This window comes from Pseudorasbora parva, chromosome 5 (assembly GCF_024679245.1).
Source record: "Pseudorasbora parva isolate DD20220531a chromosome 5, ASM2467924v1, whole genome shotgun sequence".
Taxonomy (NCBI): domain Eukaryota; kingdom Metazoa; phylum Chordata; class Actinopteri; order Cypriniformes; family Gobionidae; genus Pseudorasbora; species Pseudorasbora parva.
Genome location: NC_090176.1, coordinates 27,712,622 through 27,735,167, shown reverse-complemented (window position 1 = coordinate 27,735,167; position 22,546 = coordinate 27,712,622). Strand labels below are relative to the sequence as shown.

Genomic DNA, 22,546 nt, shown 5'->3' with positions numbered 1-22,546 from the left:
CAGAAAGAGAAAGTTAACATATTCAGCATTCATTGAAATGCCAGAAGGCCTGTTGTTGTTTTTTTGTGTTTTGTTTTTTAATAAAAAACACGTGTGTGGTGCCACAAGAGTATCCTGTAGTGATGAAATCACATTTCCACTTTAATTGAAGCATTGTAACTTATCTTCAATTTAGTTGACAAGGAAATATTTTCGAGGACCACAAAGATACAGTAGGTTATATGAGCTTTCTTCTTGTACAGTGGGTATGGAAAGTATTCAGACCCCCTTACATTTTTAACTTATATTGCAGCCATTCACTAAAATCATTTAAGTTAAAAAAACGTAAGTTTTTTTTCATTAATGTACACACAGCACCCTATTAAAAAAAAAAAAAAAGAAAAAAAAAAAAGAATTGTTGACATTTTTGCAGATTTATATATTTTTTAAAAAAAAACTGAAATATCACAAGATCCTAAGTATTCAGACCCTTTGCTGTGACACTCATATATTTAAATCAGGTGCTGTCTTTTTCTTCTGATCATCCTTAAGATGGTTCTACACCTTCATTTGAGTCCAGCTGTGTTTGATTATTATGATTGGACTTGATTAGGAAAGCCACACACCTGTCTATATAAGGCCTTACAGCACAGTGCATGTCATAGCAAATGAGAATCATGAGGTCAAAGGAACTGCCTGAAGAGCACAGAGACAGAATTGTTACAAGGCACAGGTTGCACATCTGGCCAAGGTTACAAAATTTTTTGTGGCACATAAGATTCCTAAGAGCACAGCGGCCTCCATAATCTTTAAAGGGTTAGTTCACCCAAAAATGTAATTGATTAATGACTCACCCTAATGTCGTTCCACACAAGTAAGACCTCCGTTCATCTTCAGAACACAGTTTAAGATATTTTATATTTTAGTCCCAGAGCACACTGTACTGTCCATATCCAGAAAGCTAATAAAAACATCATCAAAGTAGTCCATACGTGACATCAGTTGGTTGATTAGAATCTCTGGAAGCATCATTATACATCACCAAATACATTTTGGTCCAAAAATAACAAAAACTACGATTTTATTTACAGAGCTGATGGTGAACAGAAACAGAGCTGATGGTGAACAGAAAACAGAGCTGATGGTGAACAGAAAACAGAGCTGATGGTGAACAGAAAACACCTGATGGTGAACAGAAACAGAGCTGATGGTGAACAGAAAACAGAGCTGATGGTGAACAGAAAACAGAGCTGATGGTGAACAGAAACAGAGCTGATGGTGAACAGAAAACAGAGCTGATGGTGAACAGAAACAGAGCTGATGGTGAACAGAAAACAGAGCTGATGGTGAACAGAAACAGAGCTGATGGTGAACAGAAACAGAGCTGATGGTGAACAGAAACAGAGCTGATGGTGAACAGAAACAGAGCTGATGGTGAACAGAAACAGAGCTGATGGTGAACAGAAACAGAGCTGATGGTAAACAGAAACAGAGCTGATGGTGAACAGAAAACAGAGCTGATGGTGAACAGAAAACAGAGCTGATGGTGAAAAGAAACAGAGCTGATGGTGAACAGAAAACAGAGCTGATGGTGAACAGAAAACAGAGCTGATGGTGAACAGAAAACAGAGCTGATGGTGAACAGAAACAGAGCTGATGGTGAACAGAAAACAGAGCTGATGGTGAACAGAAAACAGAGCTGATGGTGAACAGAAAACAGAGCTGATGGTGAACAGAAAACAGAGCTGATGGTGAACAGAAACAGAGCTGATAGCACAGTCCGCAGCACACTGTGGTCCACTCCATGTTTTATATTTCTCCCAGTGGCAGTGTCCTGATGACGTCGTTGAGGTATGACAGCTGATGACCAGATAATGGGTCTTCATGATGATTCAGACGATGGGGATCGACGCAGCACCATGCATATATACATATTTATAAGTACTAGAAAACAGCCAATATCCTAATAATATGTATGCTAATAAGAAAGTAGTTAATAGTGAGAATTGAACCCTAAAATGAAGTGTAAAACATAAAAATCTAGCCTATAATATATATATATATATATATATATATATATATATATATATATATATATATATATATATATATATATATATATATATATATATCTGACCTTTGCTTTTACATTTAGGCTAGAATTTTATGTTTTAACACTTCATTTTAGGGTTCAATTCTCACTATTAACTACTTTCTTATTATTAATATAATATTATTTTGACCTTTGTATATATATATATGCTGTTGTATATTGTATATATGCTGGAAAAAGTTGTTGCTGCACAGCTTAAGGTCCATTTGGAGCATAGCTATCTTTATGAGAAATTTCAGTCTGGTTTCCGCTCAGGACACAGCACAGAAACAGCTTTGGTCAGGGTCACAAACGATCTTTTGATGGCGGCAGATGCTGGTTCCCCATCCCTTCTCATCCTCCTGGACTTAACTGCAGCTTTCGATACAGTTGACCATAACATCCTCCTTCACCGTTTACATTCCACCATTGGTCTCTCTGACTCGGTCCACAACTGGTTTTCTTCTTATCTCACTGGGAGAACTGAATATGTTGCGTTAGGACAAGCTACATCCCTGTCACACAATGTCACCTGCGGTGTCCCTCAAGGCTCTGTGCTCGGACCCACCCTGTTCATACTCTACATGCTCCCCCTTGGCCGTCTCATCAACCGGCATGGGATTTCTTTTTACTGCTATGCTGATGACACTCAACTTTACTTTAGGACAAGTTCATCTCCCTCTGCTGACCTCACACCATCCACTTTGATCACTTGCCTGGATGAGATAAAGGCGTGGATGAAGCAAAACTTTCTGCAGCTAAACAGCTCCAAGACTGAAGCTATCCTAGTCGGCACTCCACTTCAGGTCCAGAAGTCCGTTATCACCAGCATTGCTTTCTCTGATCAGGTCATTCCACTTTCCACTTCAGTCACCAATCTGGGGGTCAGAATGGAATCACAGCTTACTTTTGAAGCGCACATCAAACACCTGTGTAAGACCTCCTTCTTCCACCTCAGAAACATTGTCAAACTTCGTCCCATTCTATCACTGGCTGATGCGGAGAAGCTTGTCCACGCCTTTATCTCCTCCAGGCTGGACTACTGCAATGCGCTCCTTATTGGCATCCCTAGCAAAAATCTCCAGAGGCTGCAGTGTATTCAGAACAGCGCTGCTAGGATCCTCATGAGGGTGCGCAAATACGACCATATCACCCCCATTCTAAAATCACTCCACTGGCTTCCTGTGTCGTTCAGGATCGAGTACAAGATTTCTCTCCTTACCCACCAGTGCATCCATGGTGATGCTCCCTCCTATCTCAAGGAACTCCTCACCACACAAACAGCCACTCGTAACCTCCGCTCTGTTTCCCTGTATCGCCTCAAAACTCCCACTGCCAATCTCCGTACTATGGGGGATCGGGCCTTCTGCTCTGCAGCCCCCAGTCTGTGGAATGCTCTCCCTGACCACCTGCGGACTCCACAGACTATAGATACTTTTAAGCGTGGTCTTAAAACCCACCTTTTTAGCAGAGCTTTTAATTGACTTGCTACTTCTTTATTTTATTTTATTTTATTTTTCAGTTTTATTTATTTACTGTTGTTGATTGTTTTTTTAAATTCTGTAGCACTTTGAGATTTTGTTTAAAATAAAGTGCATTATAAATAATTTATTATTATTAATATATATATATATATATATATATATATATATATATATATATATATATATATATATATATATATATATATATATATATATATATATTGTCATTGATATCTGGGACCCAAATGCAAAATGAAACGTAGCAGAAACAGACCAACCTGACTCAAATTCTTGTATAACTGCATTTACTCACTGGAATATGGAACATAAAGTCAAAAGTAATTGCTAGCAGATTTCATCAAAATAACATCCATCTGTTGTACTTCATCTTAAATTTAAGAGGTGTTGAATCACCCACTCTGTTTCACAGTCCTGCCTACTACATGAATTTAAACTGGTTATTTCCATTCCCCTCTTTGATGATTTCATGCCATACTGTAACCTGTAACACTGTCCAGCTCAATTTGTGGTTTAATTTAGGTCATTTCTAGTCTGAGTTTGAGATGGGCCTACACACCCTGAAAGACACAAAACTGCCAAAGAAAAGTTCACCCGGGAACTCACATTTATCAGCTGGGACATTTATCTGTCTTAATTATGGGGTATATACAATTTATGATATTAATTTTGGCTTGTATCCCATACTTTGTTATGAGTCTAGCATTAGTTCATTTCATCAAACAGAAGTGCAGTACATTTAACTTGCTCTACTTAATTGTTTCCAGATTAACAGTTTCCAGTGCTATGTCCATGTACTGAGGTCATAAACCTTTACTAAAAGTGGAGGTAGAAAAAGTGGTACTGAGGTAGGCTAGTACTGAGGCACAGAAGAAGAGAAAAAAGATCAGGTGGATATGACTTGAATACTATCATATGTTTGTTTAGTGAACTACACAGAAGTGACATACTGAACAAAGAAATGTATGTTAAAGCTGGTCTCGGTCTCCAGGTCTCATGTAGCCATTGTGTCTCTGACCTGCTCAACCTTGCATTCTGGAAGAAAGAAGCAGAGTTCCATACAATGACATGTTATTCCATGACTTAACATCCTGTTTGAGTCTACACCATACTGAGATGGTTGAAACCACAAAGACACACCAACCATTACACACAAGCCCACATTCATACCTCACACACTCCAAATGTATGAGTCACTTATGTCTCTCTCCTCTTGCTCTCCTGATTTAAAAGAATAGTTCACTTAAAATCTGTCATCATTAACGACCCAAACCCATAACATTTAATGTCTTCAGAAGACATAAGTTGGAATATAGCACATGAGTTGAATAGACTTTAATGTCATTAATTGATTTACTTTATCACAATTTGAACTAATAACAGCAGAATAAAAGTTGAGGCCTGTGGACATGTGCAATAACAATAACATCCACTAGATGGTGCTATAGGACAGAGCAGCACATTTCTTCCACATTTCCATCCATAAACGTACAAAAGGGCCTTACAATTCCCCAAGAACATATTCTGTAAAATAGTATTAGTAACTAATAATTTAATTAGGTTAATAAATTGTAGTGTCACTATTTGGGTAATTTAAAGCCATTTAGCCATTTGTTTTTTTAATATCTTGATCAAACGAAATTAAACAAATCTGAACTTATATTATTTGTGTGAATATTTAATGTTACAAAGAAAATAATGTGAGCCAGACTTCCTTTTTGACCACATAAGGGCAATGCAAATAGGCAATGAATGTATACTACCTTAAAAAGGGTCATTTATTGTCTTCATTTAGGGGCCATGGAAATTTGGACCTGTAAATGAGTAATGCTAATGACAAAGATCAGACACGCAGGCATAAAGACAAAAGACTCTTAAATACCCACATGAATATTAAGAATAAACATACTATGGCACCCATGTGAAAACTCCCATGCGCCATGTTGCCCAAGAATCTGCACTGAGTGAGTAGAACTCAGCTTACACAAATAATTTGCTTCACAAATTATTGATTGCAGCAGGACAGGCTACCCTGCATTCCAGTAAAGCATGATGCTGGCAGTTATCACATCTCCCTGGAAATGAAGGACTCTGAAGGAAACACACGTTTGGCACATTTAGCTTAATAACTGTGTGAAGCATAATACTTCTTTTTATATACTGTTACATGTTTTTAATAAATTGTTTTATTTTTGGAAAGAAATGAATACTTCATTTCAGCAAAGGATTCATTGATGTGATAATTATAATAAATAATATAAATGTAATATTATGTGATATGAGATAATTATGTGAAATTATAGTAAAATCTTTTGCCATTTTAAATTTTCTATTAAGAAAAGAATCCTAAAAAATATATAACAGAAATGACAACAACAACAATAAAAATTAAATTAAAACATTTGATTCTTGAATTTTTGCTTAAAGCTACACTGTATGATATTTTCCCCCATCTAGCGGTGAAAAGGTATATGACCATCCAGTGAATAATAGTTTCTGTTCCTCTCAATTCTGATTTAGTTTTAACTCCTACGGCGGCTGATTTAGTCCAAGATTAACATGGCAATCCCCCTCTTCACATTGGACACGGTGCCATCGAGTGTTAAAACGCGAAAGGCGAAGCTTGAATTTACGGGTATGTCCCTCTTTGGCTAATGTACTTTCAAAATGGAGGAGCAACATGGCGACCAGCATTCGAACCCCTCACCCGTATGTTTTTTCAATGGCATATTATAAACTTACGAGAATACTTTATTACTTGAAAGAAGTAAATATACATTAATGACCACATATAATTTTGAAAGAACTAAGTGTTTTTAGCTAAGAATAAACTAAAAAAGTTACACAGTGTAGCTTTAAAACTTTTCAAATTCTTAAGACCACCTATTTGGACATGAGGAATAAATTAAAGGAAAACAAGAGACTTCGCAAGGAGGCAGAAGATCAGGCCTCTACGATCACATCTGTTGCTGTTCAGCTACTAAAGTCTCAGACGTTACTGAAACACACAAACCTACTTTCCCTTCTTATGTTCAGAGCTGCGTCCTCTCCCAGTGACATCACTTCACTTCTGTCTGAATGCTCTGGCTGTTGATACTGGCTCACGGCTCTGGAGAAAAACAGCATTCAGTTCATCAAGCTCTTGAGAGCGTGATTTATGTGCAAACCACAGGGTTGACATCCCAACAGAGAAGAACCACTGGAGCTCCATTTGTATTTCTACATGCAAACCCAAGTCTCAGCTCAGAATGTGAGCCATGGTTGTGTTGTGTGGCAAGAGAGCATGGAAATGGTGGCAGTGAGACCACATGGCGGTTACTTTTGATTGGGAGAAGGATTTCTATTTACTGTGCAGACTTTTACAGCAAATTCAACTTCTACATGCACAGAAAAGAAATGTAATATAAGACCCTTCTCCATACCATTGACTGGATTGATAGTAGACCACCCACCAGACCTGGTAAAACACACTTTAAAATTTCTTAGGGACATAATCACATGTGGTTTCACAGTAAATCAACACTGAAAGTGGTTTTCAACTAGGTTTAAAAGGAGTGTGCACTTTCCCCATCACAAACACAGCTGCTCTCTATAACTGAACCAGAATCCTTTGACACGTCAGAAAACGCACACACAATGGCTGATTTATACTCCCAATCTTCTTCGCTGCAGGTAAAAAAACATTTCTCTACCACACACACACACCTTTAAAACTTATCTGATTTATCAGAAGTCACAGGAGAATATGACAAATAAATAGTACTAAGCTAACTTCAGCCAATTAAGCTCCTCCCCCACTCCAGGTGCACAGCCCTCTCAGATCAAGGGCTTCTGTCACCTTGCTTGAGTATTAAGTCAGATTTTCCCGTCAGCTTACAGAAGGGTGGTTGTGTCATTCCCTGCTGTGCTGACATGTTTTGTTAGCTTCAAGAAGAAAAAAAGACCTTTAGACTGTAAGTATGTTTGAAAGTAATATTTCTTGTGTAGTTGTGCTACAGTGTTTAGCTGTCTGCCCAATGTTGCATGTCACCTGTTTTTCAGAGCAAGCTCACAATGCCTGCTGGACAAAGCCGATATACACATTGCCTCATCTAGGTCTGTTAGTCTGACTTTGGAAGCTAGTATGGTATTAAGTTTAGGTATTGGATAGGATTAGGGGTGTAGAATATGGTCATGCCGAATAAGGCATTAGCATGCGTTTTATAAATGCTAATAAACAGACAATATCCTAGAAATATGCATTCTGCTAAGCAACTAGTTAACAGTGAGAATTGAACCCTAAGCTAGTTACCAAATATTGTTTTAGTCAGGCTGAAATCAAACTATGAGTGTAAATGTGTAAGAAAAAAAAAAGACGAGGATCTTGATGGAGTAGTTTATTGCAGTGTAGCAGTGACAAAAGTAGGCTACATGTATCACCTTGGTCAAACCGGGGTCAAAATGAACCCAGAACATCTTCATCTCAAGCCTTTTATCCCATGACAGTTTACCACCTCTAATGTAAATGAAGTTGCTCCTGTTGTAACAGCTGTGGTCTGTATGTTAATGAAGTCAAGACACTCCCTCGCCTGCTCCCGTTCTACAATTGATGACCATTTGCTCATGATGTAATCTACTCAAATGGTGCAGAAGCAACAAAACAGTTGCATTTGTTCTTCTTTATAATAATTAAGTCATTTTAGGGAATGAGCATAAACAACCACTAATCTTGCAGTGGAATCTGGGTCAGGGCAGACTATAATTTCTTAGTGTATTTTGCGACAGTTTTTCTTCGCTTTAGTGGCGTATATCAGAATGAAAATTTTGTCCGTGGGAAATGAATTGGATAGTTTACTATTGCTGCGATGTCACGTGTGACAGGTTGTCCTGCCCTCAGGGCCGTAAACACATCATCAGAGATAAGATGTCATTGTAAGAACGAGGGGGAGTTCATTTGATGGCATATTAATTTAAGAAATAATAATGTGCACACTTCACTTCTCTTGCAGTGTCTTAAATGTGACAGCATTCTAAAAATTAGGTGCTCATGTTAAAATAATGTTGAATTGAATGCAAAAACACCCGTAATTATGGACTTTTTTTGTTTTTTAATATACACAAACATGACTCGCATGACTGAAATTCTTACTAGCAGGTGGGTGTCCAACGTCTAACTTTTTACTTGGTACTTGGTGATATGATGGGTGTGGAGCTTCTAAATGTAATTGTTCCAAAAAGAAACAAGACACTCATATTATCAGCAGGCAGTGTTATTGCATCACACTGTACAGTCGAAAATCACTATAAAAATGAGCAACCTGTGGCAATATGGCACTAGTAGAGTGGCATTTCTTTCTTTACTTGATAAACCTCAACTTAATATAGACTGTGCAAAACAAGAGTTAAGAGAATTATTGCTCTGGTTATGTTAGTACTCATCTCTTCATTAAAGAGTTGCTGTATAATTTAGCCTTTCGTTGATTTCATGCACACTTTATGACTTCTGACTACTGTACATGTGCTAAATAAATTTAATTCATGTAAAATGTGTAACGGCTGGGAAAGGCACAGTTATATATACACGAGAAAAATGTCTCTTTGCCTATAAAACAATGCACAGTATATCCATCATGATGAGCAAGAGGTATGGTTAGAACTGAAGAAAATTAGGAGTTATATTCAAGCAAGCGGTCCATGGCAGATAGACGTCCATTGCTCATGATGGTTTCTGGACAGGGCTGGCAGTCTCTCCAGCTATTCAAGCCAATCCTCTTCTCATATTCAGCATGTGTCCAACTGCTGCTCACCAATGAATGTTCATTACCCAATCGTAAGATACGTTCCAATCTTCAGGAACCATCTAACTCCCCAAAAAGTTTGCAAGACCAAAAAATGTGCTCTGTCCTCCACTGTAGTGCAGAGGTGCACTGGACAGGTCCTGCCATGTCCCCCCCGTTCAAATGCAGGTTGATCAGTGGACTCCTCCGTTGCATGACTTGATATTGTGCATATGGAAATCCGTCTCCATTGGATGAGATGGGATGGACTGTTTATAAACAGGATTAGATGCCTAGGAGTAAGACGAGAGACATACGGAAGAGTAAATAGGTCAGATGGAGTCATTGAAATGCACATGGTTAGGGGGCAGAGCGAACAGAGCCTTTGAACCACAGCCTTGGAATGATCATCATGACTGATCTGCACTCCAGCTTACTGATGTTTTCCAAAAGGCCTCATGGTTTCAATCAAAGCCTAGTTGTTTTTGTTGTTATGATTGCATAGATTTGCCAATTCAATCTATATACATTTTGAGTATCTTAAAAACAGTGCTATATAAATACATTAGACTGCAGCAACATTACCATTAATAAACAGATGAATAATTAAAATATTAGTGCCATCAAATCGATTAATCATGATTAATTGCATCCAAAATAAAACACACATGTATATATTTAAGATTTTTATATATATATATATATATATATATATATATATATATATATATATATATATATATATATATATATATATATATATATATATATACACACACATACACGCACGCAAATAATTCTTAAATATGTACATGAGTGAGTGTGTATTTCATACATAATTTTACACAGTACATGCATATATTATGTAAACAACTTTTATTCTAAATAATATGGTTAAATTAATGGATCTGACAGTAGTATAAAATATATATCATAAGCAAGTTGAGTATCTTGACAAGCATTTCTAAGTACATTTCACACTGTCAAGAATATCAGATTTGTATACATTTTCAGCAAACTTGTACAGTAGATTGAGTTCTCACCATCTCATAACGCGCCCGTGAACGTGCACTTTGGAAGCGTGCAAACTCACGGCGGTCGTGGACTGTGATGGCCAGTTTCCAGAGCGCTAGTAGCACGATGCCCATCAACAAGATACTGCCAACAACTGCCAGAAGCACAGTCGTGGCATTTGGGGCAACAGCACATTCTGTAAACACATAAAATACATACATGCGTGGCCATAAACCTTGTCATTAGAAACAGTGTTTGCATCAGAAATAGTAATGTAAATAATAATAAAAAAGATTTACTCTGATCATTTCTTTTCATTTACTTGTGTTTAACATGATTCAGAATGCAGTTCTTACAGAGGTAAAGCTAAATACTGACCTGGCTCTTTAAGAGCGGTGAGGACCGATTGGCCATTGGCATGTTCAGAGTATGTGAACTTCATCACACAGTCGTTCTCGGTCTTATACACGCATTGAACGGTGTTGGGATCATCAGTTTCTGAAATGGAGGGAGGAGTTAAAGTTCAATAAAACAGCTGTCCAAACTGTGGCTGAGGAAACAAACTAAGAAAGCAGAACATGTCGAGCCAATAGCATAATCTTGAAATTATTTTTGGACCAGACCCTTGCATTCCTTAACAAGGACCCAGATTAATCAAAAATGTTTAAATGTTATCATAATTAAAATCCTCTACAGACTAGGAAGTCTTGCCCTTTCTTACAGTCATTTAACTATGGAGCCTCTTTCTTTAAAAGAGCTGGAAGTTTCCGGTATGCACATGTGGAATCCATTAAGGAAGTCAGCTGACACATACGACAGGAAAATGTTGTGAAACATCAAATCCATAATGCCTTCTTTTACAAATAGGGGTAACATGGAAAGGCCTTAAAGAGTTCACAAGCATCCTGAAAGTTTCACTGTTATATCTCAGAGAATGAGTCCAGCATCATATTGCTCAACCATAAACATTCATTCATGCATTCCTAGACGTGTGTAAAAAATGCCCCTTGCAATAAAACCTATAGTAAAAACCCTGGAGAAATTCTCAAACTTTATATATAGCATTTAAACTCTAATAAAATTACAAATAATAATAAAAAAATATATAAAAATATAATTAAATAAAAACATCCACATTCAACAAAAACTAAACACTTTATCAATTTTCTAAAGTGCTATTCTTTTTAAGTTTATGCAGTTTACATATCAGTGGTTTGAATTAATAGCAGGGTTGAGAGGAAGCACAGTAAACAGAGGCTTTCTCAGTAGGACACAGAACAGTGAGTGCTGCAGAAACGTCCAGACTCACATTCTCCAGATAATAACATAAACAGAGCTGGCCATAATACACCACAAACTGTGCTTCACCCTGCTCCGAGTAACACATTCATGACCTGGAAGCACAAACTGTGGTGCTCGGCCAACGGTGTGTCCTGATGAGAGGCAAAACAGACAGATCTATGAACTGAGCTCCTTCATGATTACAGTTGGTTACAAGTTCTCTCTCTGATTGAAGTTAAGGAAGGCTGGCAGTTAGTGTGCATGTTGATAGAATTTTCTGATCTCATTACCCCCTTTACCTCAATTCTTTCCCTCCCATTGATGAAAATTTCTGTGATTTGTGAGACAGCGCTTCCCCACCATTGACAGAAATTTTCAGCTGTCCATGTTTTCACTGTTAAACAGTAGGGAGCGCTATTGCACGTCTTCTGATAGTATTGAATCTCTTGATCAAAACACATGCGAAGATGATGCAGAAACAAGCAATATCATATGTAATCATATGCATATGTAAAATAACGTGATCCTCAACATTAAACAGCATCTAAATACAATATATATTGGGGGGGGGGGGGGGGTGTCGATGGACTCAATATACTCCATGTATGTTTTGATCATCATTCTGAATGAGATCATTTTTCTCAGCTTTTTGTTCAAAATGTTGCTTTTTTATCAAACTTAAAAACTAAACTCAACATTCAAGTGCTGATAATTTTTTTTATAAAGAACAGGGTTTTTTTTCTAAAGCAAAAGGTCTTTTTTCTTTTGATATATTGCATGTCTAGATATTCATACAACAAAGTATTCTGGGTTCATGAAATTGTGGTGAACATGATCAAAAATGCTGGCACTAGCTGACAATTAAAAATAAAAGCTGGCAGGTAAAGAGTTAAGTTACTCCTCCACATGAATTTTCTCTAGTCAGTTTGTCTCAGAGGAAAAGTGTGTCTGCGCAGGGTGGAGAGATACATCGATGGAGAAGCCACCCTAAAACACTGGCCAAACTATCAAACATCATTCAATGTCAAGTGTTTCTGAGTCTGCACTCACTGAGGGTTTCGACAGTGATGATCTCATCCTTGCACATGCGCTGGCAGGTCTGGTTATCAGCCAGTCTCCCAGTGTTAAAAAGATGGCACTCGATGCATTCCCTGAGGAGAAACATTCAGAAAAATCATTCAAACTATATCTAACACAATACTAAAAGGTTTGACAGGGTTAAGTCTAAACAAAGTCAATGATTAAGGAAAGACATCTCAGACCCGGTCCGTCAGGTTCGATCAGTCTAATGGAGACTATGTGTTAACGCTCCCTAATGCCACAGAAATTATTAAAACACTGTTCTGACAGTATAACCACAATATTTAAACATTATACATGTTAACATGGGACTAGTGCAAAAATATGTTTATACTGGCTTTCTAGAGTCTTTGAGAATTAAGCTCAGCAAATCAACAGTGGAGTAAGAACTCATGTTTTGTGAAAAAGAAAATGGGTCATAAGCACCTTTCAATGTAACATTAAAGGGGTAGTTCAAATAAAGAATGTGAATGTTTACTCACCCTAATGTCATTCCAAAACCTTAAATTAATTATTTTTCTGTGTATCAAAAGAAAATCATTTGAGTAAATTTGTTGACCATACATTATTCAATGGCAGCCTAACCAAGATTTGGTTGCCAACATTCTTCAAAATATCTTCTTTTGTGTTTTACGGAAGAGAGAACATCATACAGGTTTGGAACAACATGAGGGTGAGTAAATGATGACCATTTAAAAAGAGTAAATTTACTTTACTGAATCCTAGTTCAAAATCAGTGCTTTACTTTCAAGTGCATTTCTGTATGACAAAAGTGCAATATTAAGTATTCAATATATCCACCACTATTTATCCCTGTCCTAGTTTTATCTATTTACACCAATTTAAGGCCCTAACCCCAGCAAAAGAGTTCACAGGGGTACTTGTGGGCCGGATGGGCTGGGTTTACCAGGGCCAAATTTTAGCCCCAGTCCAGCCCTGTTAGTAACTAGTTATACCCAACACTGAATGTACTGCAATTCTTCACTGGAATGTAGCAACCTCCATTTATATGTATCAAGTTAAATTTTAGAAACAGGAAGTTCCAATTTAAAGAAACACAAGGATGAATCACTGCAAAAGAGCACAAGAGTATGCCATCGGTTTCAATACGCCGTACAAATCCCATAGCCATTTTTTTAAACAATGATGTATAAACTTTTGAAAACAGCATTACATTAGCTTAGTTTAGTTTTATACCTCTTTGTTCCACAGGCATCTGGACAGGTGGGACATTTGTCGCACATGTCCCCAAATGCCCCTGGCTCAGTGCACTGGCACCGCCCACACACACAGCTGCCCCGCCCGCTACAGATCTTTCCGTCGTCTGACACACAGGAAGCCGTCTCTGTAGAGCAATTACAGTTGTCTCCAATATAACCAGCATGGCATTTACACTCACCACAGTGGCATTCCCCATGACCTGGAAAAAAGGGAAAGATAGGTTCAGAATAAACTTTATATAACTTGTGACATTGTAAACTCTTATTTTAGTGTCAAATGGTTGGTATGTGCAAAACTCCTGCAATAACAAACTTAGTCTAAACACAAAGACCTCTCATAGAAACACATAATACTTTACACACATTGAGAGTTTGCACAGAACCATCATTTACATTTACTGAATTCCACATTTGTGTCATGGCACATAGATGACCGCTGTCTACTTCTCCCACATTCTCTGAAGTCTCTCGGTCCAAGGCCCAGCACATTCCAGTGGACTGATTACATGCAGATCTCCTCATTCCAACAAAGAGGATTCTTGGCATGTGTCTCATCTCCATCACTGAGTGTGAGTGAAGCAAATGTGCTAAAGTAGTCGCTGTGTGAATGACCCAACATATGATGTAGTAGAAGTAGAGTACTTGTGAAAACATGAAGGGTCTTACAGCGTAAAAACAAAACATATTTTCATGGCAAAACAGCTGTGAACAGATTGAAAGCAGAGGTGGACATTTGGTGTGGCATCAGCTGCCATTGCAGCCTCAAAGCAAAGATTGCACAAGAACGGAAATTTTTGGGAAAAATTGAGCGCACATACTAAGTTGCAGTATTGTCCTTATGCAGTCCAGAGAGGTCTCCACATTGTGTTGGACATATTAATTTGCAGGAAAGATGATCTGCTTTAAAAGTCATAGTGACAGAACTGTCATTTATGGGTGAACTACTTACTATACATTGTCATTTGCATCAATTGATTTTTTTTTCCTGTAGAAAGTAGAAATTTTCTGTAGAAAGAAGTCTTTCATACAGTTCACAGTAACCAGAGGGTGTCAAGCAATCATACAAGCAGTGAATATGTAATATTCTCTACTGTCGTCTGGCAAGAGTTGCTTCAAGATTCTTCTAAATGTTTGTTTTCCAAGGAAAAATTACAGCATGTGGTTTAAAATAATATGGGGGTGAATACAGTACCATTCTGGAGTTTGAGGTCAAAATGCTTGATTTTTCTTATTTTTCCCTTCTATTTTGAATTAACGCTGTTCTTTTGAACTTTCCAATTAAATAATTAGCACAATTTCTACTAAATATTAAAGCAACACAATTTGTTTCAACATTGATAAAAATAAATATTTCTTGAGGATCAAAATCAGCATATTTAGAATGCTTTATGGACATTATTAGAATGATGTGACACTGAAATGTGACTGATCAATTATATTTTAAAACATAAAATTGTCATTTTGTTTAAAATGATTTGAATATTTTTTTGTAATGGTAATTTCACAACATTACTGTTTTATTGTATTTTTTGATCAAATGAATGCAGCCTTGGTGACTAAGATACTTTTTTCAGAAATATATAGATTTAACTCTACATGTGAGAAACGCACACATGAACGTACGCACACAAAATGGGTACTAAAACTGTCCATTGAGGCCATGCTGGTCAGATCCCACACAATAAATGTTTCATTGTGGTGCGGCTACAGCAGAACTAATACAATCCAGGAATGTGTAACCACAGAGTTCTTTTCTGACAAACACCAAGTTTTCAAGTGATATAATACACCTTAATAAAATTAAGCGGTTCCCTAGTTATTTTTAAGTGAACAACAAACATCCATTAAAAATCTGTCTTTCTAACAAAGACAAACTAATAGTCCAAGTCTGTTAGGGTTATGGGAGTAATATAAGGAAGAAAAAAAAATGTCCTGCTAGTTAAATATAATGTGCCACACCTTAGGGTGTATTCTGAGACAGTAAGCACATAGTACACCTTCCCAACAGAACACCTTTACTGAATGAATGACCCTCTGAACAAATCTGGAATGAACAAAGACGCGTTGTGGCGTGTTCTCCACACCTGCTTTTTAAAGATGTGTGTATGTGTGACGGTGCTGTTACTCTAAAATTACTTTTTTTTACCAGGCATTCAGAACTCACAGTGTTCATATTTAATGTGCCGAGCTAGACCTGCACTCCCAGCATTCCCAAATCCAGTCTTTTATTTAGGTCACTGAATAAATGTGCTGTTGCCATGCCAGAAAGGCAGATCCATGTTTGAAAGCCTCAGGGGATGAGCCTCATCCCGTTTCTACCACATCCACAGTTAAACTCGACAAATTCACACATGAGTGAGTCCAAAGCCACGCAATCACTGAAATATGTCAATTACTGTCGACCTCAAGTATCAGGTTTATTCAAGGGTGCAAAGTTTCACAGTCAACACAGAGCCTGTGCTTGTAAAATGCAGTGTTTAAATATGGTACACTTGAGCACTAGTGCTGTGAAGTCTTTTTGAACGATAGCCACTCTTATGTGATGAAAATGTCCTTTTTCCTGACTTTAAATGACCAAAACATGAAATATACTGACATTAACTTGACAGGCTAAATGTTGAAATAAAAATAAAGCTGAGATTCCCTATAAATCAAAGATGAAACTAATTATGCTTATTTGCAGTTAAACTATTGTGTCAGTGTGAAGTACAGCATCTAAACATTTAACCATTACCAAAACATAATTCAACCACAGAATCTAATGTTACGCTGCTTCTTGCAGACTGATCAGAGTTTTAAAACATGGTTTTATATGGTCATGGTTTGTGGTTTGTCTGTCTTTCTTGTGGTGTCAACTTGAAATAGATCCTCCTTTGGATCTGGAAAAATACTGAAAGCCCTGTAATCACTGGAGTGCAGTGAGAGCATAGGGTGTGCAACCTATGCCACGTCCCAGTTCCACCCACTGAGGAACCACCAGCAGAACACACTTCTGCTCCAGGGGCATCTCACTTCCCCGTCTGGAGCTGTGAGAGTGAGCCGTTTACAGAAATGCGGATCAAACAACAAGCAGGCTACTCAGCATCTCAGCGGCCTGTACTCCACTCACGAAAACACATCACCACAGACTCGGTGGTCATTCTTCCTTCCCTACGAAAGGAGAAATAAGTGTGGCTGGAGGAAGAAAAAACAACAACAGTTCATGTAATTCATAACTCAGTAGAATGTTCAAGACAATGAATAAAAAATAAATAAAAAATAAGGAAAAGCTTTCAAAACTACCCAATATAGAGCTAAAATGAGCTGTTGTGACTGACAAAGTATAAAAGAGAATTTAAAAACAAAATTACACGTATACTGACCCAAGTTTAGTGATTTTTAAAGACTTCCATGTCCTCTTTGAGGAGTTTGAGTATAAGTGTGACATTGACCACAGAGACACAGCATTTTACATCCGTAGACAACATAAGGATGCCATGGGCTTTAACAGGAGTCTTCCAGTTTTACAGGCCTCTTTATTAAGCGCTGATCTAACAAAGTGTATTAAACACAAAGTGTTTCACTTCATGCGCCAACTGACCACTACTAGGGGTGGGAATCTCTAAGGCACCTCATGATTCGATTATGATTCAGAGCAGAGGGCTGCGATGTGATTATAAAACGATTATCGATGCATCTTTTTTTCTATATAGATGTTATTTTTTCCCACATGGTACTTTTAAAGCAAAGTATTTGTAATGACCCATAGTGATTTTTTTCTAATTATTTCCCAACATTGCAAGAACTGAAAATAAATGTTTATAGCAGCATACTGGTAAATTAAATTCCATAAAGGTCCATTTCACACACAAGAATAATCTATGGCTTTGTTCACACTGAAACCAGTTTGGATTTGTTCGGATCATTAGGACTGACTGTTGTACTGCCATTTTTGTAAGTTGTAAAAGAAATTAATACTGCTATTCAGCATGGATGCATTAAATTGGTCAAGTGACAGTTAAGACATTTATAATGTAAATCAGCATATTAGGCAAGGCAAGGCTAGTTTATTTAAGTTATTTCATACACAATGGCAATTCAAAGTGCTTTACATAGAAATGAATTAAAATAGTGATAGCATATGCATCTTAATACTGCCCCTTGCTTCCTAATGTATTTAAATCATTTCAATGCCTTCTTTCTGCATGTGATATTTATTTTGTGGACTGCACGCAAAATCAATATGTTGTCTCCCTTCACTTTGCAGAAACAGTTTGTTTAGCTTAAAAAGTGCAACTCATCTGTCTATAAAGAAACATGTGTAATGCAAGTATGTAGGCCAAGACATGGCAAGCTGCCTCTTGCAGTTGTGCCTCTCGAGTGGGGATGAAGTCTTGGCAGTAAAAACAATAGGTTATAGATGCCTGACATGTGGTGTCTGTGCTCTTTACAAGATTCCTTAGTAACCAGGAAACCTCATTGTATTCCAAAGAGAATAAAATAAGTTAAAAATAATCAGGAAATAACTCTCACGTCTCTCCACTTATTGAGCACATCTGCAGAGCAGAGAAATTATATTTAAGATAATTAGTGCAGTCAGAAGTTGCGTCTCATGTGACTGTAGGGGAACATATGCTCCAGTGACAATAACAATTACAGAGCAGGCATTCAAGATAAATACAGTTTTCTTCTGCTACACAGTCTTCTTACGCCTTTTAAATAAACAGGTAGGCCTGGGAAAACAAAGCACAAAAGAAATGTATAATACTTTTAAAAACATGAACAGCTCACTATAGTATAGGCCTGTGGTACAAGTATAAGTTTCCTACCCAGGAACAAGCCAATACGTTTCTGTGCATGCTTCACGCTGGCTTGGTTTGTAAGGTTTTGCACTAATTACTGTTGTTTAATGAACTACATGTTTCTGCTGATCTAAAGCACAAGAGTGGGAAGAGCAAGGGCAATAAGCCAAAAAAAAGAAAAGAAACACGTCTTGATCTTAAAGGTTCTTTAGAACATCTATAAATGGGTTTAAATGAGAAATGCATAACAGTTCTGTAGCTTGTCTAAATAAAAATACCTGACTAATCCCATGCATTTAAAACCAAAGATAGAACGACAGTCAACTGTCTTTCATCACAAAACCCACTATCTGCAGAGACTAAAGTGTTGTGTCCACAAGGATAGGCAGACTTTGACTCATCACTAATCTTTGCCTTGGCCTTGCATTCCAAAACTGCATGCACAAAGTATCTTTCTTAAAGAGGTTAGACGCATTAAAAAAAAAAAGCAACCATTTTTGTGCCAACAATTAAAAAATACTACAATGTTGTAAAATGCCTCAAACTGTTGTTAGAATATATCTGGCTACTGTGTGTAGACTATAACGATAGACTAGTCAACTTTTCCAAATGGTACCTCGCATGGAATATTCATTATCCTGTTACAATTTGTTACCCAGAGCATGTCCCAAAATTAAAGGCGTAGTAATCCCATTGTAGCAATGTGGTCACATAAAGACAGATTTGAAAAGCAAATAAGACCAAGATGAATAAGTTCATGTGTGTTTTCCCAACCCTTGAAGAGACACACAGTGTGACAGATGAGATTTGTTTTTTAGCACCAACTGATTGCAGTGTACTGGTACAGTGATGAGACTTCAATCTGCTCTGATCTGACTACAAACTAAAAGAAGCATGGTCTATTACCACATTTTAAAGACTGCCTCATATGAATATTTATAAGTACTACAAAAAACAAAACAAAAAAACAAAAATGTACATCCACTCAGTATTTCATATAGACTTTGGTCTAAAAAGACAATGTAAAAAATTGTACACACTTCAATCTGGGTCACAATTTTTATAATAAAATAAAATAAATAAACAAACTCTATGTGATCTATATTATGCAATTGATACAATTTCACTGGCAGTCTCAGACTTTTGGACTCTACTGTATGAATCTGACTGTAAAACAAGCTTTAAACCAGGTCATAAACATCTTCAGGGTATGCATTCAAAATACTTTCACCAAAAGCATCATGTTAGTGTCATCTAAACCACCGCACAAATCATGCAGTGACTTGCAGAAAACATCTTCATGAATCCATAAAACCTTCTGTGTGACAGCTGTCTCAAACTATCTTCCCCAAAGGGCTTTTTCTTCTTCTTTCGGCTTTTCCCTTCAGGGGTCGCCACAGCAAATCATCTGCCTCCATCCAAAGGGCAATTCTGTTTATTTATATTATATATATATTATATATATATATATATATATATATATATATATATATATATATATATATATATATGTGTGTATACATACACACACACACATATATGTAATACTTTCTAATACTATATATATATATATATATATATAAAACAGAAATGTTGGCCGATATTGATAGGATAGCATCTTGCAGTTGATGGAGATTTGCGGGATGCACATCCAGGGCACGAAGCTCCCGTTCCACCACATCCCAAAGATGCTCTATTGGGTTAAGATCTGGTGACTGTGGGGGCCATTTTAGTAAAGTGATCTCATTATCATGTTCAAGAAACCAATTTGAAATGATTCAAGCTTTGTGACATATACATTATATTATATATATATATATATATATATATATATATATCTTTTTATGTAAGATTAAAGTCCTATTTAAATCTTACATCCTACTTTCTAATACTTTGTACTTTCTCATAAAATACGAAGTAGCTGAGATTTAGGTCATGAATGTACATGCAACATCCATTCATAAGGCATAATACTTGAAAGGTTGAATATGAATAACTGCAAACCATAACAAGTAGCCTTTGACATTCTATTCTTTTGATATGTTTTATGTAGAGACTTGGCATTTAAAAGTCAGTCAGAAGCGAGGCTGGAATCATGGGAGATGCTTTATTTGTTTATCATGCTAATTCAAGTCCCTGAGGCTTCGAGACTATCCACTTTCCATCCGGACTGGGTTTGTTCAACTGAGCTTTTCATTTTGCTGTTGCATTTTGGGATGGTTTTCAGAGAGTGGAGCACATCTGAGGGATTGAGTCCAAGTCCAACTAAGTCTAACTCTACTGTTTGTTAAACTGCAAGCAGAGTCTATTGAGTTCAACAGAAGGAAACTAAAAATTACCATTTTCAATAATATTACCCTTGAAAGAAACTTCAAACTCCAGGACTCCCATATAGAAATGCAACTTGCTGCCACATCAAAAAAATGTATTTCACAAAGGAGTTCTGCTAAAAAATGTTCTCTCATCTCAAATCAGTAGACTAAGGAGTGAGCAATGACCTCTATTCCAAAGTCCCATTTTGCTTATGGGTTCTTGCAGCTCTGTTGATCAACACGTGACCACATTGCACTGATAAAGTGTCCATAAGTGTTTATATCCAACCACGTCAACCAAATAATAAAGCAGTGAAAAAACAGTAAAGCAGTGACGGTTTTGTCTGTTTGTTTGCATCTAAGGTCAGTGTGTTGCCAGGTGCTGATGTCATTTCCTGAGTTAAGAGAGGATTCAGGGGTGTGGAAAAAGAAACTCAAACAGACGTCAATGGCCTGTATACAATTAGAAAGATGAGTTGGTGGACAATGTTCTGTTCGCCAAAAGTTAAATGGAACCACGTTATGTCCAAATGACAGCATATGTTTGGTATTTAACATACAAAGTCTCATCTGCGCCATGCTAACGTTAATACAAGCTAACATCTGAAAGTATAAAATAAACAGCTTCAAAAACAACCAGGTGTCTAAAGTATTTCTTGGATGGACTGCAAATGGCTTTGAGAAAAACTACATATACGACCACAATAACAAACATCACTTGTGAGATGTTATTATAAGCTAGTGACAACTGTTTGAAAGCCCAAATATAATTTTAATACTGCTTGAGGTCAAGATCGGTTTATGAGATCAGCCTTTTTAGAGACCGCTGATCAAAAATCCCAACGCGATTATCGACCGATTGAGATAGGTTGACGATCAATCGGAGCACCCCTATAGTAACCAATACACATGTTTTACAACCCACCCGCCACTGTGGCTGGTATACACGGCAAAGTCACCCGCCACTTTGAAAAAATACCCGCCATTGGCTGGTGCTAATTTCCCATCCTGAATCTGATTGAATAATTTTTTTTTTAATGGATAGTAAAATGTTGCATACAGGACAGTTGAGCTGCTCTGTTTCCACGCCCATGAAGGCATAAAAGCAGTTACATACGGTTCTGTCAGACAAACTGTCACACTTGTGATCTTCTGAAATATTTTCTAACTTAGTAATAGTCCTATTATTCTGAAGTGGAACTGAACATTGGTCTGTGCTTTAGCCTGCTCTTCTCTGTCCAGCGCACCCTCACCACACAGATTTTACTTCGCACAATTAAATAAAATAGGCCGGGTGCTGATTAATATTTCATATCGGATACACATTTTTTTTTTTAAACGTTAAGTTGCACAGAAGAAAGCCCGATCTAGGACCTGTCCTGTACAGTTTAAGAAGCGCTATAGCCTACTACTAAGACTATATTTTGTTGAACAGACCTGGGCTGAATCCGAGGGGATCCATTTTTTGAGGGGGCAGCCATTATCCGAAACTTTGAGTGCACTCATTCAACCCCACACACTGCAATAAC

General features: G+C 37.2%; 1 protein-coding gene across 2 annotated transcripts in view; it reads right to left on the bottom strand.

Moving 5' to 3' along the window:
* Positions 1 to 7,936: 7,936 nt before the first annotated feature.
* Positions 7,937 to 22,546, bottom strand: part of itgb5 (integrin, beta 5) — a 33,418-nt gene continuing 18,808 nt past the window's right edge. For both annotated transcript variants that reach the window (XM_067443730.1, XM_067443729.1), the window contains 5 exons: positions 13,902 to 14,124; positions 12,675 to 12,775; positions 10,722 to 10,841; positions 10,373 to 10,539; positions 7,937 to 9,622 (listed from right to left, as the gene is read on the bottom strand). In XM_067443730.1, the coding sequence (XP_067299831.1) occupies positions 9,524 to 9,622; positions 10,373 to 10,539; positions 10,722 to 10,841; positions 12,675 to 12,775; positions 13,902 to 14,124 (710 nt within the window). In that variant the 3' untranslated portion in view covers positions 7,937 to 9,523. The remainder of the gene's footprint in view (positions 9,623 to 10,372; positions 10,540 to 10,721; positions 10,842 to 12,674; positions 12,776 to 13,901; positions 14,125 to 22,546) is intronic.